Source organism: Erinaceus europaeus, chromosome 2, assembly GCF_950295315.1.
Source record: "Erinaceus europaeus chromosome 2, mEriEur2.1, whole genome shotgun sequence".
Taxonomy (NCBI): Eukaryota; Metazoa; Chordata; class Mammalia; order Eulipotyphla; family Erinaceidae; genus Erinaceus; species Erinaceus europaeus.
Window position 1 is genome coordinate 64,787,230 of NC_080163.1, and position 15,048 is coordinate 64,802,277.

Sequence of the window (15,048 nt, forward strand, 5' to 3'; positions counted from 1 at the left end):
GAGAAAGAGAGGGAGAGAAGGAGAAACCTACAGCTCTCCTCTACCCCGCCCCCCCTGAGTCTTCCCCCAGAGGTGGGGACATGAGGCTTGAACTCTGGTCCTCATGTATGGTAATGTATGCTCTACCAGACAGCACTACCCAGCACTTATTATTTTGTCTTTAAATGAGAGAAATACTGCCATTTGTGACAACACTGGTAAATTTAGAGGACTGTTCCATTCTCTTACGTGAAGAATCAGAAAAAGTAAAACTTTTAGATTCAGAGAACAAAATAGTAGATTCCAAGGGGCACATAGGAGGAGATATGGAGGGAATCGAACAGTAGCACAGCTGGTTAAGCACACGTGGCGCAAATCACACGTGGCGCAAAGCGCAAGGACTGGCGTAAGAATCCCGGTTGGAGTCCCCGGCTCCCTACCGGCAGGGGAGTCCCTTCATAGGCGGTGAAGCAGGTCTGCAGGTGTCTGTCTTTCTTTCCCCCTCTCTGTCTTCCCTTCCTCTCCGTTTCTCTCAGTCCTTTCCAACAACGACTACATCAATAACTACAACATGAAACAAGGGTAACAAAAGGGAATAAATAAATAAAATGAAGTAGATATGGAGAAATACTTATCAAAGTTTCAGTTATTTGAGATGATTTTTTTTTTTTGCCTCCAGGGTTATCGCAGGGACTCTATGCCTGCCTTATGAGTCCGCTGCTCCTAGAGGCTATTTTTTCCCTTTTGTTGCCCTTGTAGTTTGTTTATCGTTGTTGTTATTATTGTTGTTGTTGTTGCTCAATGTTGTTGGATAGGACAGAGAGAAATTGAGAGAGGAGGGGAAGAAAGAAGGGTGAGAGAAAGACACTTGCAGAACTGCTTCACTGCCTGCAGGTGGAGAGCCGCTGGCTCAAACGGGGATTATTATGCTGGTCCTTGTGCTTTGCATCATGTGCACTTAACCCACTGTGCCACCGTCCAGCCCCCGAATAATTTCCTAATATTAAGTAAATAGCAGTATGATTACAGTTAAGTGTACATGTTGTAAATGCAAATTTGCTAAGAGGCTTTGATCATATACATTCTCACAATACACACAACAGTGAATGAAAATGGTAATTGTATGAAATTAAGGTTATATTAATAATATGCTTGCTTGCTAAAATTAATTTAAAATGCATATCAAAATAACACATCCTGAATATATAGAAATTTTGTCAATTACTCTTCAATAAATGTGGAAAAAAGATTTTAAAAGTCCAGTTAAGAAATTTATGAAAGTTTCATATTTTTAAATGTCCTTTTTCTAGTCTCAGGAAGCTGGCACAGATCTAAGGCCTCTTTATCTAGAAATGCACATTGTGGTGGATAAAGTTTTGGTATGTGTATTACTTTTCTTTATCTTTAAATACTTGTTAATATATGCTTATTTCATCCTAGAAAAAGACTTGAAGAGTCTGGTGAATTCACACACAAAGAAGAGAATAGAAAGTTTACATTTGATTTTTATTTGCTAAATCTATATAATAGCACTGCAAAGCAAGATGACTCTTTTTAACATTTTAGGATCTCTTAATCCACAGTACTTTTTAAACTTTTGATATTTGTTTTACATGCAAGCTTTACGTTTTTTAATTGTTACATTAGATCATCTGAAATATGTTGGCAAGGAATTGTTTTTCTTCTGAAATATTAATATAAAAAGTGATGATAGTAGGAGTATTAGTGATAACTGCTTGTACTAACATGTCATATTTTTTTCTAGTGATTTATTAATGGTCCTGACTCTTGTTTACCTGGTGTAAATGTACCTCTGTATCATATTCCCACAGACAGCTTGAACACTTGTATACTTTAATACCTTGGTCTGCTCTTAACCAAATGTGATTTTATAACCCCATATTTCAAAGTTATAAAAGCTTATTACTGCCCAGGTTTTCTGCTAGTCTGCTTGTTATAATCATGTCATGGTTGCATCTACAGATTCCATCCAGCAGAGAGGACAAGAGATAGTTCACCCAATTGAGCACACATCTTGCTATACATGAAGTTTCATCCCTGATACCATGTGAACACCCTGAATAGCACCTTGGGAGCGTGCCTTGGATGGTGGAATGATGCTGTGGTGTCTTTTCTCTATGTCTGTCTATCTATCTATCTATCTATCTATCTATCTATCTATCTATCCATATCTATCTCTCTATATATCTATACCTGTCTATCGTCTATCTATCATCTGTATCTATATATCTATCTACCTACCATCTACTATCTCCTTACTCTTTCTCCCCCTTTCTCTGAAATAAAAAATGAAAGAAAAATTTACTCAGAGAGATTGCTCACTGGTAGTATCCTACAAGCATGAGAATTAGTTTCATTCCGTAGAGTCATACTAGAAAAAAAATACTATAGGGACTATGAATCATAATATGACCAATTGTACTTCAGAATTACAGTTCTTGTCAGGAAGCCAAAGTTGATGGTCAGAGATGAAGAATTTGCAAAAAGATTTGAAAATACTTTCTAGTATAAGGAATAGGCCAAAGGGGAACATTCAAGAGGCAATTAAGATATTTCAAATAAAGATGACTAACTTTCCAGAGACTATTTTAGGTTTTGAAAATGAGTTTGTTTAAAGATTATGCTACAAATTTAAGTCATTTTAAAAGCTTCTTTTCCAAATTGTCATATTTGCCAACCATATAGTGCTGACTAAACCGCCCTTTCCTGTGTTCTTATAGAACCAACCATGACATTTGTGTTATTGTAGTTTTGGGGCATATACGCAAGAACAATACTCATATTGTCCTCAATAGCATCACTGATAATAACTACACAGTTCTACCCTAACAGAATTATTTCCATGATTCACAGAAGCATATGGCAACTCTATACACATAGTTTGAATGTTTCTTACAGAATAAGAAGGATATGGAAACATAATTACAAACTAGAGTACTATAAGAGCATGCCAGCAGATATTTTAAATGAAGATTTTATTATTATCCAGACGAGCATGCCAGTAAATACAGGTCTTATTACTATTATTTTCAAGGTGTGGTGTAATGTACAGATCAGTGTATGGTTTCTGTTGGGAAGATACTTTGTTTCCATTCCCATAAAAAGAGGACAGAGGTAGGATAAGTAGCATAATATTTGCTTAGTAAACTTGCATGCCTAAGACACCTGAGGCCCCAGGTTCCATTCCTAGCACCACCATAAATCAGAACTGAGTTTGAATACATTCATTAGCTCTGTGGTATAAAAGTTGTCCCTAGATCTCAGGTTCCAGTCTTTGGGTGTTTGGGATCAGAGGAATATGGATTAGAGTTCAAGTCCCTGATAAATAAAATGGTTGGAAGTTGGTGTTTGGGTTCATTATATTTTTGATGGTATTTTTAACTTATTTTTTGATGCCTGCATGATTAGCGCAGTGAAATTAAGACACATATACAATGTGTAAGTAAAAAAGGAAGTACCCAACCTGTCTCTGTGACTCTGTAAGTACTATAGTGGTTATTATTGGAGGGGTGGGGCATAAGAATTTGGTGGTAGTTGCAGTGTTGAACTACAGTCTATAATCTTTATTTGCTGTTAATAGTATGTTACAAGATTGTAAGATTCCAATGCATAGTTTCACACCATACCCACCACCAAAGTTCTGTATCCCCATCCTCCCACCTCCCAAAGATAACTACCGTAGTTCTCAGAAGTCATAGAAACAGTTTGCTTGGTTCTGTTCTTTTTATTACTTAATTCAAGTTCATGTGTATCTGACCTCTAGATTCCATATATAAGTGAAACTACCTGGTAGTTGTCTTTTATCTGTTTACTTATTTCACTAAGCATAATCACCTCCAGTTCTATGCGTTTTGTCATAAAAGACACAATATATCTATTGCTTTCATTTCAGGCTAGTATCCATGGGATCTATACGCCATAACTTCTTTAGCCAGCCATCTGTTGATGGGCAACAGCCTATAATTGTATAGTCTTGTAAACCACCACTGAACCACTAGTGGTGAAGAATTATGTTTAAATAATGTAGGAAAAAATTAAAAGATGACATTGTGACTTTTGGACAAAATGAATGGAACTTGAAGTGACTGTGCTAAGTGAAATAAGTGAAAGTATAGTTAGATGGTTTCACTCACATATGTAATATATGGATAGATAGCTAAAACAAACTTATAATAATAATTGTAATAACAGTAATGCCAAATTGACTTTTAAACTTTGATTTCTTCATATCTGGTGGAAGAAATAGGGAAGGCAAGTGCAGGAATAAGTTGAAGGGTCTCTTTGGTATAATCAAGCTGGAACTTTGATGGTGGGCATAGTAAGTATTATATACACATATGAAAGGTTTGAAACTATAACCAAGAATCTTGTGATATTGAAGACCCAACATTAAATTGATTTTTAAAAACCCAGGAAAAGTGATAATGTACAGGAAGTTTAACTACTGGCAGGACTACAACATTTTCTTAATTTTTTAAAAAAGATCTTTATTTATGTATTGGATAGAGATAACCAGAACTCTAGAGGTGAGATGGAAAGGGAAAGATATAGAGAGACACCTGCAGTACCGCTTTACTACTTGCAAAGCTTTTGCCCTGCAGGTGGGAACCAGGGACTTGAACCTGGGTCTTTGAGCACTGTAATGTGTGTGCTCAACCAGGTGCACTACCCATACACCCCCAACTTTTTTTTTTAATAAAGATTCATTAGTAAAAAGTACGTGTAGTCCAGGAGGTAGTGCAAGGGATAAAGCATTTGACTCAAGCATGACATCCTTAGAATCTCTGGTATCACATATACTAGAGTGAAGTCTGGTTCTTTCTCTTTCCTCCTACCCCTCTCATTAATAAATAAATTGAAAACTATTTTATAAAGAAAAGAATATAATTTTCAGAAGACTTCAAGAAGCTTAGTGTGTGTGTGCTTTTACGCAATAATATCACATATGCAATTTTTTATAACCAGTACATCACACCACTCAAAACACTCAACATTGCCATAATCAGAAGACTATTGTCTGTTATCTTTTATAGTCAGTCTTATTCCTACATTCTTACCTGCCTGTCTTAAACCTTGGCAATCCATTCTCTGTTTCTATAATTATATTAAATAAATACTATCACATGGCATGTAGTCTTTTGAGACCCTTTTTAGCATATTTCTTATTTCCAAAAATTACTCAGTGTCAGTGTACCATAATTTTTTTACACTCTTATACATTTAAGGAAAGAGGAGTTGTTTCCCATTTGGGGTTGCTATACAAGACTATTGTGAAGATTCATGTATAGGGTTTGTTTTGCTGTGCGTGTGGTTTTTGGCTTTTTTTTTTTTTTTTTTTTTTGCCTCCAGGGTTGTCACTGGGGCTCTCAGTGCCTGCACTACGAATCCACTGCTCCTGAAGTCTTATTTGTCCCTTTTGTTGCCCTTGTTGTTCATCGTTGCTGTTATTATTATTGTTGTCATTCATTGCTGTCCGATAGGACAGAAATCTAGAGAGGAGGAGAAGACAGAGAGGGGGAGAGAAAGATAGACACCTGCAGACTTGCTTCACAGCCTGTGAAGTGATCGTCCTGCAGGTGGGAGCCAGAGGCTCGAACTGGGATTCTTACTCTGGTCCTTGTGCTCTTAGACCGCTGCGCCTCTGCTTTTGCTTTTTTTTTTTTTTTTTTTTTTTACTTTTTTTAGATAGACACAGAGAGAGAGGGAAGGATAGAGGGAGGGAAAGAGAGGAGACCACATTACCAAAGCAGTACCAAAGCTTTCTTCTCTGTGATGAGGACCATACAGGAACCTGAGTCTCATGTATGGCAAAGCAACACACTATCCGTGTGAGATATTTTGCCTGTTGTTTTGTTTTGTGTTTTTATGGGTGAGTGGATTTTATTTCCTGGGCTAAAAGCTCAGGAACTGCAGTTGCTGAATCATATGCCAATTTCATTATTTATTTCAAAACAAATTGCAAACAACTTCCCAGAGTGACTTTGTGACCTTTGTACCCACCTAGGCATATATTAGACAGTTTATATCCTTTGTTTTCTCTTTTTTTGTTTTAATTTTGGAATTTTCTTATTAGGGATAAACTGAAATGAATAAAATGTATAGGAACACAACTAAATTACCTATAGATTATTTCTGTGGCCACATTTCCATACTTATTCTGTTATCTTTCCAAAACCACCTAAAGCCATATGAAAATATTTACAATATGGTAATAAGACTCTCAAATATTGCATATACAACCCTACATTAGTTACATCTAACATACAACAATTAAAAAAAAAAAAACCAAAACATCTAGAAGCAATATGGTGACATGTTAACAAATACTGTCTTTAAAAATGTGGGATTAGGAATGTTTGATTGGTTTCTTCCACTTTTTCACAGTCTTATTTTGAACTGTTCAACCCAAAAAAAAAAAAAAAGCTACATCAAATCTCTGAGACATATAGTTAAATGTAAAACCAATTCTGTTTTTCAGTATGATTACTTGGGCTCTGATAGCATGGTTGCAACAAGTAAAATCATCGAAGTTATTAGCCTTGTAAATTCAGTAAGTATCTGCCTTTTCATACTAGTTAGAAATATTATTACTGGAAGTCAGGCTGTAGTACAGCAGGTTAAGTGCAGGTGGCACAAAGTGCAAGGACCAGTAAGGATCCGGTTCCAGCCCCCAGCTCCCCACCTGCAGTGGTGAAGCAGGTCTGCAGGTGTCTGTCTTTCTCTCCCCTTCTCTGTCTTCCCCTCCTCTCTCCATTTCTTTCTGTCCTACCCAACAAGAATGACATCAATAACAACAACAACAACAATAATAACTACAACAATTAAAAATGACAAGGGCAACAAAAAGGAATAAATATTAAAATCTTTTAAAAAGAAATATTATTGTAATAGTTTTGAAATAATGATCTCTAATAATTTGATTTGACATTTATGAGCAATTAAATTAGTCCTATAAATTGAGTGTGGATGTGTCCAAACATTGGCTTTATTTCTTGTATATATTGTGAAGCAACGTAAAGATTTAATTTTTCAAGTTTTTTTTTCTTTTTTTTAGATGTTTGCCCAATTTAAAGTTACCATTGTGCTATCCTCATTGGAGTTGTGGTCAGATGAAAATAAGATTTCTACAGATGGTGAGGCAGATGAATTACTGAACAAATTTATAGAATGGAAAAAGTCTTATCTTACTCTAAGGCCCCATGATATTGCTTATCTATTCATGTAAGAATAATGTTTCAGTATTTAGAAAGAAAACAAAGATCTGTGGTTATGATGTGGCTTACTTTAGGGAATTGTTATTCATTTCTGATTAGTCATCATTATCTGTTCCTTGATGACTGTTTATCAACCTATTACTGATAAAGAGACTGAAATTTCAAGAGGTGAAACCATTTCAGTACTCATAGGCCTGGGGGTCTTGTGTGTCAAATGGCCCTCCTAGATTTTCTCTCTAAAACCCTAGTCTTAACCAGTATATAAAGATAGGGTATCAACATTGTGAAATTTATGGTTTTGTTATGAATTTTGATCATAAGCTTGATGAAGCAGGTTAACAATATACCCTACTGAATTTTTACATTTTATTCAAATGTTAGCTTTCTAATAATAGATTGTAATCACATATACTTTTACTCACATTAAATTTAATAACTAATTATAATCTGCAAAAGCCTTTCAGTAAAGTTTCATGTACATATTTGTATGTTGGCATGCAAAAATTTCCTTTATTATGTGTGTGATGACTCTTATTTCTGATTTTCTTTTATTTTATTGTTCTTTTTACATTTATGTCAATTTTTAAAAATTGCTTTTCCTACATCTTCATATTGTACGATAATTTAGATCTGTCCTTCTGTAATCACTTCTTACGACATTTTACTATTTTGTTGTAAGATATTTACAAATGTTTAGATTAACATTTTGATTATTATATAAAACTATTTTACATACTATACCTTTTCTGTAATTTTATGCTGTATAATATGTTGTTTATTCTGCAGAATCACAGTTTAGGTAATTTTTTTAGCTTCTGAATTCCTTTTTAATTAAGACAGAGAAATCCTACTATCACTCAAATTTTTTTTTTTAATTTAAGAAAGGATTAATTAACAAAACCATAGGTAGGAGGGGTACAACTCCACACAATTCCCACCACCCAATCTCCATATCCCACCCCCTCTCCTGATAGCTTTCCCATTCTCTATCCCTCTGGGAGCATGGACCCAGGGTCATTGTGGGTTGCAGAGGGTAGAAGGTCTGGCTTCTGTAATTGCTTCCCCGCTGAACATGGGCGTTGACTGGTCGGTCCATACTCCCAGTCTGCCTCTCTCTTTCCCTAGTAGGGTGGGTCTCTGGGGAAGCTGAGCTCCAGGACACATTGGTGGGGTCTTCAATCCAGGGAAGCCTGGCCAGCATCCTGATGGCATCTGGAACCTGGTGACTGAAAAGAGAGTTAACATACGAAGCCAAACAAATTGTTGAGCAATCATGGACCCAAAGCTTGGAATAGTGGAGAGGAAGTGTTAGGGAGGTACCCATCCCTCCCACCGACTCCCACCCCCCACTGTCCCAGGAAGCTGCATGTCTACCCCTGACCACAGGGTTTTTATTTTGGTGCCCTACTTACAATTTGGTTAGGTCCTGCTTTTAGTTTCCCTTTCAGATCTTCTTACTCAACTTCTGTTGATGAGTGGGATCATCCCATACTCATCTTTATCTTTCTGACTTAGCTCACTTAACATAATTCCTTCTAGCTCCATCCAAGATGGGTCAGAGAAGGTGGGTTCATTGTTCTTGATAGCTGCATAGTATTCCATTGTGTATATATACCACAGCTTTCTCAGCCACTCATCTGGTGTTGGGCACCTGGGTTGCTTCCAGGTTTTAGCTATTATGAATTGTGCTGCTATGAAGATAGGAGTACACACCTCTTTTTGGTTGGGTGTTATGGAGTCCTTGGGGTATAACCCCAGGAGATAAATTACTGGATCATATGGAAGGTCCATGTCTAGCCTTCTGAGAGCTTTCCAGACTGCTCTCCACAGAGGCTGTACCAATTTACATTCCCACCAGCAATGTAAAAGGGTTCCTCTGTCCCCACAACCTCTCCAGCATTTGTTGCTGCTGTCCTTTTTGATGTATGCCATTCTTACAGGAGTGAGGTGGTATCTTAGTGTTGTCTTAATTTGCATTTCTCTGACAATCAGTGACCTAGAGCAGTTTTTCATATGTTTGTTAGCCTTTTGGATCTCCTCTGTAGTGAATGTTTTGTTCATATCCTCTGCCCATTTTTGGATGGGGTCATTTGCTTTTTTGGTGCTAAGTTTGCTGAGCTCCTTATATATTTTGGTGATTAGTTTCTTGTCTGATGTATGGCATGTGAAGATATTCTCCCATTCTGTGAGGGGTATCTTTGTTTGTGTGATAGTTTCTTTGGATGTGCAGAAGCTTTTCAATTTGATGTAGTCCCATTGGTTTGTTTCTGCTTTAGTCTTCCTTGCAATTGGGTTTGATTCATCAAAGATGTCCTTGAGGTGTAGTTGGGAAAGTGTTTCACCAATGTTTTCCTCTAAGTATTTGATTGTTTCTGGTCTGACATCTAGGTATTTGATCCATTTGGAGTTGATTTTTGTTTCTGGTGAGATAAAGTGGTTCAATTTCATTCTTCTGCATGTTACAACCCAGTTTTCCCAGCACCATTTATTGAAGAGAGCCTCCTTCTTCCATTTAATACTTTGGGCCCCCTTATCAAAGATTAGATGTCCATAGGTGTGGGGGTTTAGTTCTGAGCTTTCAATTCTGTTCCACTGGTCTGTGTGTCTATTTTTGTTCCAGTAGCAGGCTGTTTTGATGATGATGGCATTATAATATAGTTTGAGATAATGATAATGTACATAGAAAAACCTAAAGAATCCAGCAGAAAACTACTGGAAGTTATTAGGCAATATAGCAAGGTATCAGGCTACAAAATCAATGTACAAAAATCAGTGGCATTTCTTTATGCAAACACTAAATCTGAAGAAGAAGACATCCAGAAATCACTCCCATTTACTGTTTCAGCAAAATCAATCAAATACCTAGGAATAAAGTTGACCAAAGAAGTGAAAGACTTGTATGCTGAAAACTATGAGTCGCTACGCAAGGAAATAGAAACTGATACCAAGAAATGGAAAGATATCCCATGCTCATGGATTGGGAGAATAAATATCATCAAAATGAATATTCTCCCCAGAGCCATATACAAATTTAATGCAATACCCATCAAAGTTCCACCAAGCTTCTTTAAGAGAATAGAACAAACACTACAATCATTTATCTGGAACCTGAAAACACCTAGAATTGCCAAAAACCATCTTGAGGAAAAGAAACAGAAATGGAGGCATCACACTCCCAGACCTTAAATTATATTATAAAGCCATCATCATCAAAAAAGTATGGTGCTGGAACAAAAATAGGCACACAGACCAGTGGATCACTCAAATTTTGTATGCAGGATTTTTTTTTGGCAGGATTTTTTTTAAGTACCGATATGATAACATTTATTTATTTATGTATTTATTTATTTATTTCCACCACTGGGACTTGGTGCTTGCACTATAAATCCACCATTCCCAAGGCAATTTATTCTTTTTTAAAAGAATAATTGTGGCATTTTTTTTAAAAAGTTTAAAATACCACTAAAAATATAATCAAATAGGAAAAACATCATAAACACTCTTGTGGGTCTCTACAGGACCTTGCCCTCAATGTAGAACAAAAACAATAGAAATTGCCGCACTCTGCAAAGGGAGGACAGGGTCAACATACTCTGCCACTCAAGATAGCCTCGTCCTGAAATGAGTGCACCCTAAAATGTTCCTAGCTATGATCATGGCATGCAAGCTCAGACCAGCTGGGATACAGAACTTACACAGTACTTAACTATGAATAGATATGGGCCCTAGGTATGATCGATGGGGTTTACAGTTAACATATTTATATACTTTTCCCATATTTGGGGGCTACTCTTTGCTGACTCAGTTTTCTAATCCTATTCTCAACTCTGACACCATCTACCCAGACAGTACTTTCAGCCCATCTGCATGTTAGCTGTCTGGCTCAGGCAAAATTAGTAAAGTCATTTTCCCCTTTGAGTATGCCTATGATAGACTTCCTATCTTCTTCCAAGATAAAGACCCAAATTTCATCTGCTATACCCTTACCTTTAGGTTCCTGATTATTAAGCAATTTGTTCTGCTTTATGTCTTAATGCTGTTAAGCCACCAAGTTGTGATGCTACCATGAAACCAACCTGACCTCCCTAGGCAGACAACCTCACCAGTGCTTCCTGGAACCCCACCTTCCCAGAGTCCTACATCAGTTGGGAAAGACAGAAACAGGCTGGTTCAACCTGTGTGGATCAACCTGTCAACGCCTATGTCCAGCAGAGAAGCAATAACAGAAGCCAAACCTTCTACCTTCTACACCCCATAAACATCTTTGGTCCATACTCCCAGAAAGATAAAGAATAGGGAAGCTTCCAATGGAGGGGATGGGATACAGAACTTTAGTGGTAGGAATTGTACCCCTCTTATCCCATAATCTATATATAATTTTTATGAATTTATATTTTTACTTCCTGTTATACTGCTATCATGTATTCATATTGTTTGTTACAAATGTTATTTACATGGTAAGGTTTCCTACTTAGAGAGGTTTTGCTGCTCTTCCTCAAAAACACTGTGTATATGCACAGTACTTTCCTTCACTCATCTTTAATAAGAATTATCCAACATTCTCAAATTGAAGATAATATGGTTAAGTTGCAGGATAATAAAGTCATTCTTATGAAAAACTGGTGAACCTTCTCCTCATAAGAATGAAAAATCTTAATCCAATAATCTGTAGTGACGCTTCATTGTTACTTAGTAAAATTCTGTAGATCAAAATGCTTAACAAAGACTTGAGTAACCCCTAGGTTATGAAAAGAGTAAAGCTATCGCAAACTTGGATCCACTACATATATTTTAAAAATTTAGAGTGCTTAACCTCATTATATTATATTATTTATCTTCCATTTGAATCAATTATTAATATAAGAATTTGAAGGCAGAATTTTTCTTCATTGTATCCATTTCTGTATAATATTGCCTATTTTCTATTCACCTGAGTGCTATCAATTTAACAAAATCAAATTATGTTGAGTACTTACCCTGCTTGCTTAAGATAGCTTTCTTCTTCTTATCACCCTCAACCATTCTCTGTTGTTATTACCTTTTTGTTTTTAACTATTTGTTAACCTAGGAAGTCTCCTTGGATCTTTTTATGCTCTGATTTTGTAAGCAGATGGAATGCTTTCTTGGACTGTATTATATTGTCTTTGAAATATGATTCCAGTTTAATACCTTTACAGTCATTTTAAAATACAGAACTAGTATACATAACATCTATAAAAAAGATAAAATGAAAAGGATAGTTGTTTAAATGTTAAAAAGAATATCTTCCACATTTTAATAGTTATGAAGACATGAAAAGATACATCCTGTAAAGCAGCGGACTCTCAAGCATGAGGTCCTGAGTTCAATCCCTGGCAGCACATGTACCAGAGTGATGGATGTCTGGCTTTTTCTCTCTCCTCCTGTGTTTCTCATTAAGTAAATAAAATCTTTAAAAAAAAAAAAGAAAAGATGCATCTTCAATATGCTTCAGAGTAAGGTTTTGTGAACAACAGACATGTTATTAGTAGAGGTTCATACATTTAAGTTGTATATTAAAATTAACTGAAAATATATATTTATTTGTTTAGCTATAGAGATCATCCAAATAATGTGGGAGCAACATTTCCTGGAAAGATGTGTGTTACTCACTATTCTGCAGGAATTGCTTTGGTATGTAACTATTTTATCTTATTATTTAGAAAATTTATGTGTAAAAATTGTCCACTATTATAGAATCTATCTTATAAAGTGTACTTAGGGACTTTATTTGTTTTTCATTACTCTAAAATTTTTGAAGTGTGTGGAAGAGCAGTTTGTAGAACAATTATCTTGTTGCAATTATTTTAACATTCAAGTAATTACAACAAAACATAATAAACACTTAGTTCCTTAATTATAGAATCGTGCATAATAAAAATACTATATGTAATGATTATTTTAAATTTTTATTATCTTTACTTATTGGATAGAGAGCCAGAAATTGAGAGGGAAGGGGATGATAGAGAATAAGAGACAGAGACACCTGAAGCACTGCTTCACTACTTGCAAAGCTTTCCTCCTGCAGGTGGGGACTGAGGGCTTGAACCCAGATTCTTAGACATTGTAACATGTGTGCTCAACCAGGTGTGCTACCGCCCGAGCCCCTATGTAATGATTTTTCTATAACCCAGATAGATTTTTACTCATGGGCATAAAATTGCAATAATGATCTTACAAATAAACTAGCTTCAAAATCAAAATCAATGATCAGCTGAAAAGTAGGATTAAAAGTTATTTATATTTCAAAACTCCCAAAGACAGCATTAAAAGCAAACAAGTGGTAAGTATTGAAAGCAGCTTTTTTAATATTTATTTATTTTCCCTTTTTATTGCCCTTGTTGTTTTTCATTGTTGTTGTAGTTATTATTGTTGTTGTTGATGTTGTTGTTGTTAGATAGGACAGAGAGAAATGGAGAGAGGAGGGTAAGACAGAGAAGGGGAGAGAAAGACACCTGCAGACCTGCTTCACTGCCTGTGAAGTGACTCCCCAGCAGGTGGGGAGCCAGGGGTTTGAACCGGGATCCTTACACTGGTCCTTGTGCTTTGCGCCACATGTGCTTAACCCACTGCACTACTGCCCTGAAAGCAACTTTTATGTCTACATTGGCATTGTCTATTTCTCCTGCAGTTATAAGTCTATTGTGTGGAATTTAAGAAACAAAGCCAGTGAAAAGACAGGATAACTAAACACTTGGCATTTCACCACAAATCTGAGGCTACTGAAGTTGGATGGAGCTAGAAGCCAAGGACGTTACAGTGTCCTACAGTGCAGGGAGAATAGCACTTTAGTGAAAGGTGAAGTATAGTAACTCAGAATGTTGAGGATCAGTGTGTTGTGTTTTTCTAAAGTCAATATGAAGTGAAAGTATGATAAGGAAATTGAGTATATAAAAGAATTTGAAACAGTTAAGGAAGGATAAAAGGCCCATAAGGATATTATAAATAGTGAAATGTGTTAGAATCCCTTGTTTAGATGCACTGATAGGAATGCAAATTGTCGTATTTTAGGAGGTTGAGGAATGATCATGAATTAAAGCATAATAGAAATGATGATATGGAGTTGCAGTTGTTGATAACGGATTGTTGAGAACATTTAGAGTAATAACAATAAGAAGGAATGGCTGAGACAGTATAGGAATGAATAATTAGGGGCCAAGTTCTGGTATACTCGGTTGAGTGCACCCATTACAATGCACAAGGTTCTGGGTTCAAGTCCCTTGTTTCCCTCTGTAGGGAAACAAATGGTGAAGCTGTGCTGCAGGTATCTCTTTCTCTCCCCTAGTATACCCCTTCCCTCTCAGTTTCTCTCTATTCTATCAAATCAGATAACAATAAATAAGTAAAACAAATTAAAGAATAACTGGGGTGGTCTGGGAGGTGGCACAGTAGGTAAAGCATTGGACACTCAACCATGAGGTCCTCAGTTCAGTTCCTGGCAGCACATGTGCCAAAGTGATGTCTGGTTCTTTTCCTTTCTCTGTCTCTCTGTCTGTCTGTCTCTCTCCTTATCTCTCTTTCATCTCTCTCCTTATATCCCTCTCATGAATAATAAAATAGTATTTATTTATTATTATCTTTATTTATTTATTGGATAGAGACAGCCAGATACTGAGAGGGAGAGAGACAGAGAGACACCTGCAGCCCTGCTTCACCACTCATGAAGCTTCCCCCCGCAGGTGGGAACAGGGGGCTTGAACCTGAATCTTTATGCATTATAACATGTGCGCTCAACTAGGTGCACCACCATCTGGCTCCAATAGTAAAATATTTTTAAAAAGAATAATTGGGAAGCATTAATTTAAAATTTTTACAA

General features: G+C 36.3%; 1 protein-coding gene across 2 annotated transcripts in view; it reads left to right on the top strand.

Annotated features, from left to right (window-relative positions):
* LOC103107902 (disintegrin and metalloproteinase domain-containing protein 32) overlaps positions 1–15,048 on the top strand; it is a 79,713-nt gene that overhangs the window by 21,455 nt on the left and 43,210 nt on the right. For both annotated transcript variants that reach the window (XM_060182254.1, XM_060182259.1), the window contains exons 7-10: positions 1,290–1,358; positions 6,479–6,550; positions 7,055–7,221; positions 12,785–12,866. In XM_060182254.1, the coding sequence (XP_060038237.1) occupies positions 1,290–1,358; positions 6,479–6,550; positions 7,055–7,221; positions 12,785–12,866 (390 nt within the window). The remainder of the gene's footprint in view (positions 1–1,289; positions 1,359–6,478; positions 6,551–7,054; positions 7,222–12,784; positions 12,867–15,048) is intronic.